At 43.5% G+C, this 16,987-nt stretch overlaps 1 protein-coding gene and 1 pseudogene across 1 annotated transcript; both read right to left on the bottom strand.

Annotated features, from left to right (window-relative positions):
• Positions 1-5,932: 5,932 nt before the first annotated feature.
• LOC124018933 lies at positions 5,933-7,884 on the bottom strand (annotated as a pseudogene).
• A 3,195-nt stretch (positions 7,885-11,079) lies between these two features.
• LOC124018913 (ropporin-1-like) lies at positions 11,080-14,448 on the bottom strand. The gene is made up of 5 exons (XM_046334242.1): positions 14,333-14,448; positions 12,133-12,249; positions 11,711-11,828; positions 11,403-11,564; positions 11,080-11,154 (listed from the first exon to the last, which is right to left on the bottom strand). The coding sequence occupies exons 2-5, from the start codon at positions 12,246-12,248 to the stop codon at positions 11,080-11,082; spliced, it is 471 nt and encodes a 156-aa protein (XP_046190198.1). The 5' UTR covers position 12,249; positions 14,333-14,448.
• Positions 14,449-16,987: the final 2,539 nt, after the last annotated feature.

Below are 16,987 nucleotides of genomic sequence, written 5' to 3'. Positions count from 1 at the left end.
CTCCTGTCTTGAACTTCCCTAAGACGTATTTCAGGGTGTGGAGAGCTAATGGCAGGACAGGTCAAATGTTCTTCTGTAGTGCCAGATGTGTGGGGAACGCTATCGTAGGTGCCTGCTGTTATGTCTTCTCCCCAGGGGTGGTAATAGATGGGGCTGGCGAGAGGAGTCTGTTCACGTGGTGCAGATTGCGATTTTTGTGCTGGGGCTCGCTGTGCTGTTCAGTGTGTTCTGCCTGGGCTATGACCTCATCACAAGGACCGAGAGCGTGGTCACCTTACTGACCTCCAAAGATGCCATGGTGGAGGTGTACTACAGTAGTGCTGGACCCAACAGAGTTGAGAGAGTAGGAGACAGAGATAAGCTGTGGAGGAGAGATACGCTGTGGAGGAGAGAGTAGGAGACAGAGAAGCTGTGGAGGAGAGAGAAGGAGAGAGAAGCTGTGTAGGACAGAGAAGCTGTGGAGGAAAGAGGATACAGAGAGATATGTTGTGGAGGAGAGAGGAGACAGAGATAAGCTGTGGAGGAGAGAGAAGGAGACATAGATAAGCTGTGGAGGAGAGATAAGCTGTGGAGGAGAGAGGAGACAGGGATAAGCTGTGGAGGAGAGATAAGCTGTGGAGGAGAGAGAAGGAGACAGATAAGCTGTGGAGGAGAGAGTAGGAGACAGATAAGCTGTGGAGGAGAGAGTAGGAGACAGGGATAAGCTGTGGAGGAGAGAGAAGGAGACAGATAAGCTGTGGAGGAGAGAGAAGGAGACAGATAAGCTGTGGAGGAGAGAGAAGGAGACATAGATAAGCTGTGGAGGAGAGAGAAGGAGACATAGATAAGCTGTGGAGGAGAGAGAAGGAGACATAGATAAGCTGTGGAGGAGAGAGTAGGAGACAAAGAGATAATTTGTGTAGGACTGCGTGGGAGACATAGAGAAGCTGTGGAGGAGACAGAGAAGCTGTGGAGGAGAGCATGGGGTATCTGGATGGGGACTGACAGAGATTGAGGTGTACTAGAAGAGCTCTGGACCCAAGAGAGTGGGAGAGAGAGTGGAGCATCTTTGGTCATGGACTGACTGAGCTCAAACTGCCTACACTACCAATGTAGATTAAAACTATATTCTGGGATGTATGGACTGTTGTATTTGCACTATGGACTATTTCTGGACGGTACTATATCCATTACACTTGTCGTGTCTTTGGCTATGCCGGATTAAGTGATATGACATGCTATTCTATAAAATAATTTATCCGTAATTAATATCACCTGATTGAGCTAATCATGTAAATGTAATTAACTAGAGAGTTGGGGCACCACAAAATAATATTTATAGAGCTGTTATCTTCTGAATAAACTCTTAAAGACCTAGTAATATTTTACATCAATAGCAGTCAATATTAATCGCCATCTTAATTCAGTCTCATCTGAAAGCTGTAAATTCTTGGTTATCTGCACGAACCCTGGCTCACAAGTTGAATCAGCAATACGAAATTGGGTTTAATTGTTTATTTACTAAATACCTAACTAATCACACAGAATTGCACATACACATAATTAAATCATATCTGCCCTAGCGGGCGGAACAGACATGACAGCTTGTTACACAAAAAAAAGGGCCTGGGTTTGAGTGAAAGAGCGAGAAGACTGAGGAACAAAGGGAGAAGCTGTGCTATTGTAAATACAGTATCTTATGCATTCTAAATGACCGCCCGAAAAGGAAAATGCAATAAATATTTACTCTGAGCTGCGCTTCGGTAGGTTGGTGGTAAATGGAAGGCCGTGTTGCCCAACAGGATCCTTTGAAGAATGTCTCTGCTGGTAAATTGAATACGTTGTAGTAACGTCGTTGTTTGGTAGATGGGATACTCTGCCTGTTCCTTCCTAACCCTCGTTTGCAGCGGCTGTTGCTAACTCAACGGCTAGGTTGAGGTATCACTTCTGTAGTGATTAAGAGTAGTGAATAAGAGTTCAAAGTTCATACCATTCACAACCAAAGCTCACGCTGATGTTGGCTTCGTTCTGTAGTTATTGTCTGAACCATTCTGACATCGGACCGTCGTCCTCACATCTTTTCGGAACAGGAGGTTAATATTGTCGTCAAGGCTTTATATAGGAAGGAAGAGGAGGGCGTGTTTCAAAAGTTTTATAGCCCATGTCCCTTCACAGGGGCGGGCCGGGCCACTGATTGAGCAGGGCCCTAACCTTATGAAAACCCAAATCTCACATTTTAGAAGCTAAAATCACATTTCATCCCATCACGAATAATTTCATATTCAAACATTTAAATTGAACAACAATTCCATGTGTATCTGATAACTCTGATGTGTAGACTTTCCACTGTAGAGTTTATGTCATCTTATCATTGATGAGAATGTCTCAGATGACAACCGAACTGACGTCATATTCATTAAGTACCATATAGTTCATTTCCCCCCACCTTCTGATGTTCCCAGAATCTCTATGTTAACCAAGGGTTTTGCAAATGTCACATCAGTAGGGTAGAGAGAGAGGAAAAAGTGGGGAAGAGGTATTTATGACTGTCATAAACCTCCCCCCAGGCCAACGTCATGACACACTGTATTACTGTCTGCCTGTATTGTATTGTACTGTTGGTTGTGTTTATTATTAGTGTATGTTAATCCTGCCAGCAACAACAGCCCCTCTGGGATGAATAAAGTTAACTGAATTGAATCACAGCACCTTTGTTCATTTCCTACCTTATGTGTGTATCCAGGAGTTGTTCCATGTGTGTATCCAGGAGTTGTTCCCTATGTGTTGTGAAAAGGGCACGACAAAACCTTTTCCCCCTCAGGAGAAAAGATTTGGCATGGGTCCTCAGATCCTCAAAAGGTTCTACAGCTGCACCATCGAGAGCATCCTGACTGATTTCATCAATGCCTGGTATGGTAGCTGCTCGGCCTCCGACAGCAAGGCACTACAGAGGGTAGTGTGAATGGCCCAGTACATCACTGGGGCCAAGCTTCCTGCCATCCAGGACCTCTATACCAGGCGGTGTCAGTAGAAGTCCCTAAAAATTGTCAAAGACTCCAGCCACCCAAGTCATAGACTGTTCTCTCTGCTACCGCACTGCAAGCGGTACTGGAGTGTCAAGTCTAGGTCCAAGAGGTTTCTAATCAGCTTCTACCCACCAAGCCATAAGACTCCTGAACATCTAATCAAATGACTACCCAGACTATTTGCATTGACCCCCCCTCTTTTATACCGTTGCTACTCTCTGTTGTTATCATCTATGCATAGTCACTTTAATAACTCTACCTACATGTACATATTACCTCAAATATCTGGTACTTCCCTGTATATAGTCTTGCTATTGTTATTTTACTTGCTGCTCTTCAATTACTTGTTTATTTTATTTATTATTCTTATCTGTATTTTTTAAAACTGCATTGTTGGTAAGTAAGCATTTCACTGTAAGGTTATATTATACCTGTTATATTCAGCGCATGTGCCTTATACAATTTGATTTTGATGTGTGTATCCAGGAGTTTATCCCTATGTATGTATCCAGGAGTTGTTTCCTATATGTGTGTCCAGGAGTTGTTCCCTATATGTGTGTCCAGGAGTTGTTCCCTATGTGTATCCAGGAGTTGTTCCCTATGTGTGTGTCCAGGAGTTGTTCCCTATGTGTGTCCAGGAGTTGTTCCCTATGTGTATCCAGGAGTTGTTCCCTATATGTGTATCCAGGAGTTGTTCCCTATGTGTACCCTATATGTCCAGGAGTTGTTCCCTATGTGTGTGTCCAGGAGTTGTTCCCTATGTGTGTGTCCAGGAGTTGTTCCTTATGTGTGTCCAGGAGTTGTTCCCTATGTGTGTGTCCAGGAGTTGTTCCTTATGTGTGTCCAGGAGTTGTTCCCTATGTGTGTGTCCAGGAGTTGTTCCCTATGTGTGTCCAGGAGTTGTTCCCTATGTGTATCCAGGAGTTGTTCCCTATGTGTGTGTCCAGGAGTTGTTCCTTATGTGTGTCCAGGAGTTGTTCCCTATGTGTGTCCAGGAGTTGTTCCCTATGTGTGTGTCCAGGAGTTGTTCCCTATGTGTGTGTCCAGGAGTTGTTCCTTATGTGTGTCCAGGAGTTGTTCCCAATGTGTGTGTCCAGGAGTTGTTCCCTATGTGTGTGTCCAGGAGTTGTTCCCTATGTGTGTGTCCAGGAGTTGTTCCCTATGTGTGTGTCCAGGAGTTGTTGGTGTGCTGTGAGGAGGATAAAGGTGAGATCAAGGAAGGAATGGACATCCTGCTGAGGGCCTGTGTGTGTGTGTGTGTGTGTGTGTGTGTGTGTGTGTGTGTGTGTGTGTGTGTGTGTGTGTGTGTGTGTGTGTGTGTGTGTGTGTGTGTGTGTGTGTGTGTGTGTGTGTGTGTGTGTGTGTGTGTGTGTGTGTGTGTGTGTGTGTGTGTGTGTGTGTAAGAGACATCATTTCAGATAGGAGAAAATATACAGAAGGCAGGTGAGAGCTTCTTTACTGTTCAGTAGTACAGACATCAGTATGGGAAGGAGAGACAGTGAAAGCATCATTCAGTGGTTCAGTGAGAATAACAGTCAAATGCACAGATACACTGCATGGAAAATACCTCTACAGGTTATATATTAGACTTACAATAAACTATAGATTTAGAATGTGTGAGTCTCATTTCATATTTTAAATGTTCTCTTTATAGCATTAATTTGGCACAAAAAAACCTCTTCAGGCTAGATATATCACAATATACAGTACATTAAAAAAGGTATCCTGACTTTGTAGAAACCTGGGACTCGACACTTCATCAGCCTGGGACTTGGCCAAGAAGAGGACAGCATGGAGAACCAAATGACAAGGAGCTAGTGAGTGAGGCTGACTTTAGTACTGGACACATTGTCTCATAGTATCACATCATGTTCTACTGCTTCTCTTGATATGTACACATACACATGGAAAAGATTGTGGGTAAAGTCAGGTAGAACAAGGGGTTCTGGGTAAGGTGAGAGGGTTGTGGGTCAGAGCAGGGGGTTGTGGGTAAGGTCAGGTAGAACAGGGGGTTGTGAGTAAGGTCAGGTAGAACGGGGTTGTGGGTAAGATCAGGTAGAACAGGGGTTGTGGTAAGGTCAGGTAGAACAGGGGTTGTGGGTAAGGTCAGGTAGAACAGGGGTTGTGGGTAAGGTCAGGTAGAACAGGGGTTGTGAGTAAGGTCAGGTCAGGTAGAACAGGGTAAGTCGCTCTGGATAAGGGGGTTGTGGGTAGCGTCTGCTAAATGACTTAAATGTAAATGTTGTGAGTAGGGTCAGGTAGAACAGGGGTTGTGGGTAAGGTCAGGTAGAACAGGGGTTGTGGGTAAGGTCAGGTAGAACAGGGGGTTGTGGGTAAGGTCAGGTAGAACAGGGGGTTGTGGGTAAGGTCAGGTAGAACAGGGGTTGTGGGTAAGGTCAGTTAGAACAGGGGTTGTGGGTAAGGTCAGGTAGAACAGGGGGTTGTGGGTAAGGTCAGGTAGAACAGGGGGTTGTGGGTAAGGTCAGGTAGAACAGGGGGTTGTGGGTAAGGTCAGGTAGAACAGGGGTTGTGGGTAAGATCAGGTAGAACAGGGGGTTGTGGGTAAGATCAGGTTAAACAGGGGTTGTGGGTAAGGTCAGGTAGAACAGGGGTTGTGGGTAAGATCAGGTTAAACAGGGGGGTTGTGGGTAAGATCAGGTAAACAGGGGTTGTGAGGTAAGGTCAGGTAGAACAGGGGTTGTGGGTAAGATCAGGTTAAACAGGGGGTTGTGGGTAAGATCAGGTAGAACAGGGGGTTGTGGGTAAGATCAGGTTAAACAGGGGGTTGTGAGTAAGGTCAGGTAGAACAGGGGTTGTGGGTAAGGTCAGGTAGAACAGGGGGTTGTGGGTAAGGTCAGGTAGAACAGGGGTTGTGGTAAGGTCAGGTAGAACAGGGGGTTGTGGGTAAGATCAGGTTAAACAGGGGTTGTGGGTAAGATCAGGTAGAACAGGGGTTGTGGGTAAGGTCAGGTAGAACAGGGGTTGTGGGTAAGGTCAGGTAGAACAGGGGGTTGTGGGTAAGGTCAGGTAGAACAGGGGGTTGTGGGTAAGGTCAGGTAGAACAGGGGGTTGTGGGTAAGGTCAGGTAAGGCTCCAGATGATGGTGATCGCCGCTACAATGCCATTTAGGACCGCCACACTGTAGCTCATGTGGAAGGAGTGACCTGTCACCTGCCTGAGACACACACACACACACACACACACACACACACACACACACACACACACACACACACACACACACACACACACACACACACACACACACACACACACGCACACGCAATTAGACATCAAGGGTGGTAACACATAGAACCCTACAGTCTCAAGCTGTCTATCTGGAAAAAGATGATTCTGAGATAATTGGCTTTAAAGTTTTGAACCCTCATTGGTTTAAAAGATGTCAGCAATTTTGAACTGAGGTATTTAGACTACTATATGGTATTGAACAGAACAAGGCTGTTTCAATAACTACATGTTGACTAAAATACAGATAGAACATTATAGTCCCAAGCTCTCTATATGGCATCATTCTCTTTACACACGTGTGTGTCCTGCTATCTGGGCTTGGGAGACAACAGGGAGCGATGGAACAAGAGGATTTAGGAAAAGGACGAGAGAATTAGGCTAAGGCCAGTGGAAGAGTTATGGAATGTAGGTTAGTCAGTAGAGGCTTCTGAGGGGAGGACGGCTCATAATAATGGCTGGAATGGAGTCAGTGGAATGGTATCAACTACATGGTAACCACATGTTTGATATGCCTGATATCATTCCATTGACTCTTTTCCAGCCATTATTATGAGCCGTGTGTGTGCGCGTGTTACCTGAGGTGGCCAGGGGACAGGGGCGTTGGGGGAACGTGCCGGGCTCAAAAGAGTCAAAGTAGGTGATGGTCCATGTGAAGCTACAGCAGCAGAACCCTGCTAGCACCGACATGACCAGAACACTCCAGAACCCTACAGAGATGGGGAGGAGAGAGATACAGAGGGAGAGAGAAGGGGGGGTAAAGGGGAGAGAGAGAGGTGGGGCGGAGGGGAGGGAGAGAGAGAGGTGGGGCGGAGGGGAGGGAGAGAGAGAGGTGGGGCGGGGGGGGAAGGGGAGAGGAACATGTTTAGTTAATTTTCTATTCTGGAGGCTGTGTGTATGAACTTTTGTGAACAGACCTGTACTTGCCTAGGAGTCTAACCTCTGAGCCATCCTCTCCAATCACTCTCTCATTCTGCATCTCTGAAACACAAACACACAACAAACAGTATACAGAAGTGACAAGATGACATATTTACATAACAATTAACAGAAAGCAATATCATTCAGCTACTGTCCAAGAGGGTCTTCATCCGCGCATGCGCGACTAGAATTCTGTAATTCTTGACAGACGATGTACCTTTCAAGATGAGGTAAACAAAGGCGCAGAATACTGCAACGACCGACATCACCATTGCACAGCAGAGCATGGAGAAAATCCTTGCGGTCCACTGTCTTCGGTTGTCCCAAAAACTCTGGTCCGGTTTGACCGGACGCTGCCGGTGTTGTATGTCCATCTTGGTAAAAGTCAAGTAATACAATTCAAAAACGTTTAACTAGTTGATATCTAGCGTGTGCTTGCTTTGACAACGTAGCGATGTTAGTTTCCTCTCCCAAACTGCCTTCGTTCAATTAGTGACACGCACGTTGTTAAAATAGAATTAGGATGTATTTTAATAGTATCACTTCCCTATGTAAATAATGTCATGTAAAATTATTTAAACGAGTCCCTTTTTCGTAACTTTCTAAACTTCCGACAATGCTTTCAAAACATAGCTCCTTCCTCTTCCGTATCCGAAAACTAAACCCGCCCTAAAAACGTAAATCCAACCGAATAGCATAACTTTTCCTGACGCAACCAACGAACATCTTGTATATTGGTTTGAACACGTCTATCATCTTCTTTTCTCACCAGTGTTCAGTAGGGCACGCCTTATCTATACTTGACCTAGAGTGATGTTCAGCAGAGCACAGTGTAGCTAAACAATTTGCAACATCATTATCAAACAATGTATCACACATTGAAAGAAAGTGTACCAAAACACGCTTCAGCTCAGCTTGAACAAAATGGACTCAGGTGCTCGACTGAGGGACATTCCTTACCCCAAGACACTTCAACGGGTGATTATCCACTAAAATAAAGAGAAAGGATTATTCTGTATATATCCCATACATTAGGCCAAATATATCTGTAGCACAACTGTCCGGACCAGATTTTTTTTTTAATTACGTCCACCTACCTGGTCAGACATGAAAACGTTTGAGAACACCTGTTGCCTATTTTATCAACAGTAAACCAGTTATCTTAACTCTGTCTATATGTTTTCATTTTTTAAAAATTAAGTGCAACTCTGTCTGTTTCCTTGAATCCTCCCATCTCTGCAATAATACAAATCTTATACAATGTATTAATCTGACAAATACGACAGTGACCAATCTCTCAGGATTTGGCTTGGACTAGAGATAGTTAGAGAACGCAACATTGTATGTGTCCCATGATAGTGTTGCCTATGCTAAAACGGGCTTTTGGGAACTAGAGTCCTCTATTAATCTCTATGTTTGCCTTTTACTATGTGTTTATGGCCTCTTGTGGCAGCCTCAATCAGTGATGACTTTTCACTTCATGTAATACACAAACACTGTCCTCTGATATTGATGGAGGATATACACAAACACTGTCCTCTGATATTGATGGAGGATATACACAAACACTGTCCTCTGATATTGATGGAGGATATATTGATGGAGGATATACACAAACACTGTCCTCTGAACACTGTCCTCTGATATTGATGGAGGATATACACAAACACTGTCCTCTGATATTGATGGAGGATATACACAAACACTGTCCTCTGATATTGATGTCCTCTGATATTGATGGAGGATACACAAACACTGTCCTGATATTGATGGAGGATATACACAAACACTGTCCTCTGATATTGATGGAGGATATACACAAACACTGTCCTCTGATATTGATGGAGGATATACACAAACACTGTCCTCTGATATTGATGGAGGATATACACAAACACTGTCCTCTGATATTGATGGAGGATATACACAAACACTGTCCTCTGATATTGATGGAGGATATACACAAACACTGTCCTCTGATATTGATGGAGGATATACAAAACACTGTCCTCTGATATTGATGGAGGATATACACAAACACTGTCCTCTGATATTGATGGAGGATATACACAAACACTGTCCTCTGATATTGATGGAGGATATACACAAACACTGTCCTCTGATATTGATGGAGGATATACACAAACACTGTCCTCTGATATTGATGGAGGATATACACAAACACTGGATATTGATGGAGGGAGGATATACAAAACACTGTCCTCTGATATTGATGGAGGATATACACAAACACTGTCCTCTGATATTGATGGAGGATATACACAAACACTGTCCTCTGATATTGATGGAGGATGATGGAGGATATACCAAACACTGTCCTCTGATATTGATGGAGGATATTATACACAAACACTGTCCTCTGATATGATGGATATTGATATTGATGGAGGATATACACAAACACTGTCCTCTGATATTGATGGAGGATATACACAAACACTGTCCTCTGATATTGATGGAGGATATACACAAACACTGTCCTCTGATATTGATGGAGGATATACACAAACACTGTCCTCTGATATTGATGGAGGATATACACAAACACTGTCCTCTGATATTGATGGAGGATATTATACAAAACACTGTCCTCTGATATTGATGGAGGATATACACAAACACTGTCCTCTGATATTGATGGAGGATATTGATGGAGGATATTATACACAAACACTGTCCTGTGATATTGATGGAGGATATACACAAACACTGTCCTCTGATATTGATGGAGGATATTATACACAAACACTGTCCTCTGATATTGATGGAGGATATTGTCCTCTGATATTGATGGAGGATATACACAAACACTGTCCTCTGATATTGATGGAGGATATACACAAACACTGTCCTCTGATATTGATGGAGGATATACACAAACACTGTCCTCTGATATTGATGGAGGATATACACAAACACTGTCCTCTGATATTGATGGAGGATATACACAAACACTGTCCTCTGATATTGATGGAGGATATTGTCCTCTGATATTGATGGAGGATATACACAAACACTGTCCTCTGATATTGATGGAGGATATACACAAACACTGTCCTCTGATATTGATGGAGGATATACACAAACACTGTCCTCTGATATTGATGGAGGATATACACAAACACTGTCCTCTGATATTGATGGAGGATATTATACACAAACACTGTCCTCTGATATTGATGGAGGATATACACAAACACTGTCCTCTGATATTGATGGAGGATATACACAAACACTGTCCTCTGATATTGATGGAGGATATACACAAACACTGTCCTCTGATATTGATGCAATAACAGAGTTTTTCTTTGGAACCATCTTTATTAGAACAAAGTTCTAAAGGGGAAAGAGGGTGAGTCTATCCCAAACGCACTTTACGACTGTTGACGAAGTCTGACACCTTCACCATCCCATCACGCGCCTTCCTGAGAGACAGACAGACAGACAGACAGTCAGAGATACACACATTTTGTGCAATTTTGTTTCTCACACCTGTGTCTCCTGGTACTTGGGAGCTTTTGTTTTCACTGTGTAACTGCTGTGTTGTTGTGTAGTTGTTGTGTCTCTGTTAAGTTGTTGTGTAGTTGTTTTGCAGCTGTGTAGTTTTTTGTTGATGTGTTGTTGTGTAGTTGTATAGCTGTGTAGCTGTGTTGTTTTTCGTGTAGTTGTGTAACTGTTCAACTCACGCCTGAGCCTCCAAGTAGGTAATGGTTCGGTCTATCTGGGCCTGGGACACCTCTTTGTCCACCGCTGCCAGGTAGGAGTAAAGGAAGCGGAAGGTCTCGAAGGGGACGCAGGCGTCTGGACAGACAGACAGACAGTTCACACATTTTGTGCAATTTTGTTTCTCACACCTGTGTCTCCTGGTACTTGGGAGCTTTTGTTTTCACTGTGTAACTGGCTTACAAGAGCTGTCTGAGTTCAGGATGTACAGCGCGTGGGTCATGGCGTTCTTGATCGTCTGCCAGAGAGAAGTCAGAGGTCACCAAGATAACGGGCCCAAAGGTCATTTGATAATGTCTGTATGTTATTAAGTGTGTGTGTGTGTGTGTGTGTGTGTGTGTGTGTGTGTGTGTGTGTGTGTGTGTGTGTGTGTGTGTGTGTGTGTGTGTGTGTGTGTGTGTGTGTGTGTGTGTGTGTGTGTGTGTGTGTGTGTGCAACGTGCATGCATGAGTGTGTGCTTGCATGCGTGCACAACATCATATGTACCCCTCCCAGATAGCTGCAGCCCAGGGCGAAGAATTTTATCCAGTCGAGTTGGTCTCCGAAGCAGCCCACTGTCATGATGTGTCTGAGAAGGTCGTCAGCCAATCCTAACGACCGCCACAGCTTGCTCACCTCCTTCTTACTGACTGTGCCATTCTTATGTAGCTGTGAAGGGGAGGGAGGGAGAGAAGGGGGTAGGGAGACGGGGACAGAGACAGAGAGGGTTCACATTTATGTGTGTGTGTGTGCACACGCGTGAGTCATGCGTGTGTGTGTCTAGCTGTGGTGTGTTTGTGTGTGTGGCCCGGTACCTTTTCGTGCATTGTGGTGAGTACCTCAGGTGTGAGGTCCATGGTGTTGGGGGTTACCACTTTGTCTGGTGTCCTGTTCACAGGTAACGTCTTTCCCTGGACCAGAGCACTGAAGTACCTGTAGCAGACATGCATACCAGCACAATACTGGGTTTAATACAGCAGAACAGGAATCCTGGTCTTGGAGGACTGTAGTGAGTGTATGCAGGCATATATTCCACACAGTTCAGCTACAACTGACCTTAGATCAGTGGACTTTGTCCCCTATGGGCCCTGGTCAAAAGTAGTGCACTATGTAATGAATAGGGTTCCATTTGGGAAGCAGACGAGGTCAAGGGCCAACTTTCATCCTTCTCCTCTCAGAAGCTACAATACTAAACTGAGCTTGGATCAGTGGCTAGGCATAACTTCAAGCTACTCACAGTGTGGCCCATTCCAGCAGGTCTTCAGGTTGTGTCCGGATGGCGTCCTTGGTGAACTGCTTCAGAATGCCGGGGAGCTCTGGAGGGATGACCACTGTTTTACCTGTGTGAGACATTCTAAACCCAGAATGGGAACCAGTGACAACAAAAACACCTGTATGGTGAAAAGAAAATGGTATTTTAACCTCATTCTTGCAATATCTGCCTGACTCTAAAATAAAAATGTTATAGGCCCAATGCAGTCATTTTAAGTCAATATCAAATAAATTATTGTTAACAATGAAGTACCGTACTGTAATAGATTTATATTAAAATCAGCCGAAGGGTTTTTATTTATTTTAAATATTTTCTACATGTAGAATAATAGTGAAAACATAAAAACTATGAAATAACACATATGGAATCGTATAGTAACCAAAAAACTGTTAAACAAATCCAAATATATTTTATATTTGAGAATCTTCAAATAGCCACCCTTTGCCTTGACAGCTTTGCACATTCTTGGCATTCTCTCAACCAGTTTCACCTGGAATGCTTTTCCAACAGTCTTGAAGGAGTTCACACATATGCTGAGCACTTGTTGCCTGCTTTTCCTTCACTCAGCGGTCCGGTCCGACTTATCCCAAACCATCTCAATTTGGTTGAGGTCGGGGGATTGTGGAGGCCAGGTCATCTGATGCAGCACTCCATCACTCTCCTTCTTGGTAAAATAGCCCTTACACAGCCTGGTGGTGTGTTGGGTCATTGTCCTGTTGATAAACAAATGATAGTCCCACTAAGCCCAAACCAGATGGGATGGCGTATCGCTGCAGAATGCTGTGGTAGCCATGCTGGTTAAGTGTGTCACTACCAAAGCACCCTCACACTATAACACCTCCTCCTCCATGCTTTATGGTGGGAAATACACATGCAGAGATCATCCGTTCACTCACACAGCGTCTCACAAAGACACGGCGGTTGGAACCAAAAATCTCAAATTTGGACACCAGACCAAAGGACAAATTTCCACCAGTCTAATGTGCATTGCTCGTGTTTCTTGGCCCAAGCAAGTCTCTTATTATTGGTGTCCTTTACTAGTGGTTTCTTTGCAGCAGTCTCCTGTGAACAGTTGATGTTGAGATGTGTCTGTTACTTGAACTCTGTGAAGCATTTATTAGGACAGCAATTTCTGAGGCTGGTAACACTAATAAACTCTGCAGCAGAGGTAACTCTGGGTCTTCCTTTCCTGTGGCGGTCCTCATGAGAGCCAATTTCATCATAGCGCTTGATGGTTTTTGCGACTGCACTTGAAGAAACTTTCAAAGTTCTTGAAATGTTCTGTATTGTCTGACCTACATGTCTTAAACAATGATGGACTATAGTTTCTCTTTGCTTATTTGAACTGTTCTTGCCATAATATGGACATGGTCTTTTACCAAATAGGGCTATCTTCTGTATACCACCCATACCATGTCACAACACAACTGGTTGGCTCAAGAAGGAAAGAAATTCCACAAATTAACTTTTAAGAAGGCACACCTGTTAATTGAAATGCATTCCAGGTGACGACCTCATGAAGCTGGTTGAGAGAATGCCATGAGTGTGCAAAGCTGTAATCAGGGAAAAGGCTATTTGAAGAATCTCAAATATAAAATATATTTTGATTTGTTAAATACTTTTTTGGTTACTGTTACTACATGATTCCATATGTGTTATTTCATAGTTTTGATTTCTTCACTATTATTCTACAACGTAGAAAATGTTAAGAATAAAGAAAAACCCTTGAATGAGGAGGTGTTCTAAAAGTTTTGACTGGTAGTGTAGCTTTTTACCAAAAAAACTATTTTAAAAGCAAGAATTTAGCTAGGAATGTCTGAGTGGGGAGGGTAACGCTGAATAGTGAGGATTGGAACTCCCGCATGATGATGTCAACATGAAAAACCGAAACTCCCGCCTATGCAAACCACCTGATTAGAAGGTCCTATGTACATTTACATTTAAGTCATTTAGCAGACGCTCAATAAGCAACTATCAGGAAATAACACCGATACAAAAACGCTCACTTTTACAGTGTTAGTTTCATCAGCTGTTGTACATTATTATATAACATACAGGAAAACTTCATTTGGACTGCACTGGGCCTTTTAAATGGCAGGCCTATAGCCCACTAATAACTGTGGATTCATTTACGAAAATCATGTAAATCAATTAAATAATGAACCTGTAAAAGACGGTGCAGTTCTCTGCGCTTGATCAGACGACGTAAACGCTGTGAAAGCGGGAAGGACAGTAGCAGGTGACGCGCCGGTTATTTTGTATCAGTTTGTGATTCCCGCGTAACAGACGGCAATTGTGACGTCACAGTGTGTGAGTCCTGGGTGTGTGTGAAATGAAAATAACTAATGTTCGCACGGGGGCGACATTTCCTCATGTTTTATCATTTGCAGCTCTCGACAGACATTTATGGGACATTTTCGCAGTAGAATAGTATTTGATCTATACGAGACGATAGTTTACCTGGAGTCATTCTACCTATAATCGAATAGTAGGGCTATATAACTTTCCTAAGATAAATTAGTTAAACTAAAAGTGATTTCCGATATGCCAACATTCCCTTTAACCTTTTATCTTTTATATTTGACAGACATGAATCATCATGTACATCCATATTATAAAGCAGTGATAGATTTAATTAAAAAGGCAAAATGTAGAAGGGAAGGGAGAGATAGATGGGGCAGGTGTGTGTGCGCCTGCTTGCTTGCATTAGTGTGAGTCACAGGAGGTTGGTGGCACCTTAGATGGGGAGGACGGGCTTGTGGTAATGGCTGAAGCTGAGTCAGTGGTGATTTTAGTATGTAAATCATGGTGGGGCAAAATCCCCAAACCAATTTTAGATGCATACCAGCAAAGCCACTACACAACACTAAACAATATATTAATTGCACAATAACGGTGACAAACAGAGCCCACAAACTGTTAGGGCCTACATAAAGCTGTCCCGACACGGAGCTTTGTTTTCAGCACCATGGAGTGAATCCTTACCACCGCTACACCTGGCTATCAGTGGAGCCTTGTCTGGCAGCGAAATAGTTCATTCAGCCCCATTTACTGCCTTTTATCAAACATAGCTGATATGGCTGACTTGCTTAATCAAATGTGGTTTCTACTGACAATAGAGATGTAAAAACTATGGCATAAGGGAACGACAAATGGATAAGAGGCAATCCCTTATTTAGATTAAGACATTAATGAACGAGCTAGGACGGACGTAGTCAATATAACTATTTGTTCAACACTTTTGAAATGTACAGCGCCAAAATTCAGAACATAGGCCGTTCTTACAGTATTCTCCCTGTACACCAAGTCAGAACCAAATGATAAATAAATGGAGCATATAAGCAGCAAATGAAAGCTCTTGCAATATTCAATAATTACATTTCTCTAAAACAGGCTATAGGCTACATGTGCAACACCAAGTCAGAACAGTAGGCAAAGTTATGAGGGGGAAAGGGACCAAATCATTAGGGTGAGACACATGGGCTACTAACAGCTTACGACACAACACACACTTAGTATTACTTTCTTAGCTACAGTATACATATCTCCCTGGCATATTACGTAATTTATGCAGCAGCATACAGGACATTTTTTGACACACCTTGGTGTGTTGTGCTCACTTGAACAGGAAGGTGGTGCGGCGGTCCCTCTTGAGGGCAAATTTTGTCAGCAAAGTCTGGAATTCTCTGGATTTATGGTGCTTTCAAGACAACTTGGAACTCTGAAAAAAAAGGTTGAATCATGACGACGTTAGTGATCTTCATGTCGGAGCTGTCACACCCTGATCTGTTTCACCTGTCTTGTGCTTGTCTCCACCCCCCTCCAGGTGTCGCACATCTTCCCCATTATCCCCTGTGTATTTATACCTGTGTTTTCTGTTTGTCTGTTGCCAATTCGCCTTGTCCCATCAAGCCAACCAGCGGTTTTCCCCTACTCCTGTTTTTCTCTCTTGTCCCTGTTTTCTAGTTTTCCCGGTTTTGACCATTCTACCGGCCCTGAGCCTGCCTGTCGTTCTGTACCCTGTGACACTGCTCTGGATTTACTGACCTCTGTCTGCCGTTCTGTACCTTTCGGACTCTGCTCTGGATTACAGACCTCTGCCTGCCCTTGACTTGTCGTTTGCCTGCCCCATTTTTGTAATAAAGTTTTGTTACTTCGAACTGTCTGCATCTCGGTCTGATCTAGAAAGAGGCCGGAGTTCCCGACTTGGAATTCCGAGTTGGATGACTGTTCAAAACATTTTTTTCCCAGTCGGAGCTCGTTTTTTCCAAGTTCCAAGTTGTCTTGAACTCACTGGTCTGACATTTCCCTGTTCCAAATTTCCAGTTGTTTTGAACACGGCTTAAATCATGCTGGATTGACAGCATGGCCAATGTTTTCAACCTTTTCTGGCCCAAGGCATGAGAATGTTTATCCATTTAAGCTTGGAAAAGAGACCCTTAAACCCAAACTTGGACCACACTCTCACTCCCACTGAATAGCAGGCTAGTGATTGCTTTGCAACACTTACAGTTAGCCTCTGATTCGTTCCCAACCACTCATTGTTGAATTGGCTGATGAGCACCGATACATTTTATCTATCATTTCTCTTCATATGACAAGGATGGAAAAGGATTTGCCAGTAAATTGTCGACTTGATTTATGACGATGACTGCTTGTCCAGCTTGCTAGCTAAGATTTGGAAAGTATGTTGACATGATCAGTCAAATCAAATCTACGATAGATATAACGTGATTTGATGTCATTTTATCTGTGGCCGGTAACCTTGATCCTTCTTGGATGGGCACTTCTAATGTAAATATATGGCAGCACCCAAGGG

Source organism: Oncorhynchus gorbuscha, unplaced genomic scaffold (assembly GCF_021184085.1).
Source record: "Oncorhynchus gorbuscha isolate QuinsamMale2020 ecotype Even-year unplaced genomic scaffold, OgorEven_v1.0 Un_scaffold_590, whole genome shotgun sequence".
NCBI classification, from domain to species: domain Eukaryota; kingdom Metazoa; phylum Chordata; class Actinopteri; order Salmoniformes; family Salmonidae; genus Oncorhynchus; species Oncorhynchus gorbuscha.
Note: the sequence above shows the minus strand (reverse complement) of the source record. Positions and strands in the feature narration are given on the sequence as shown.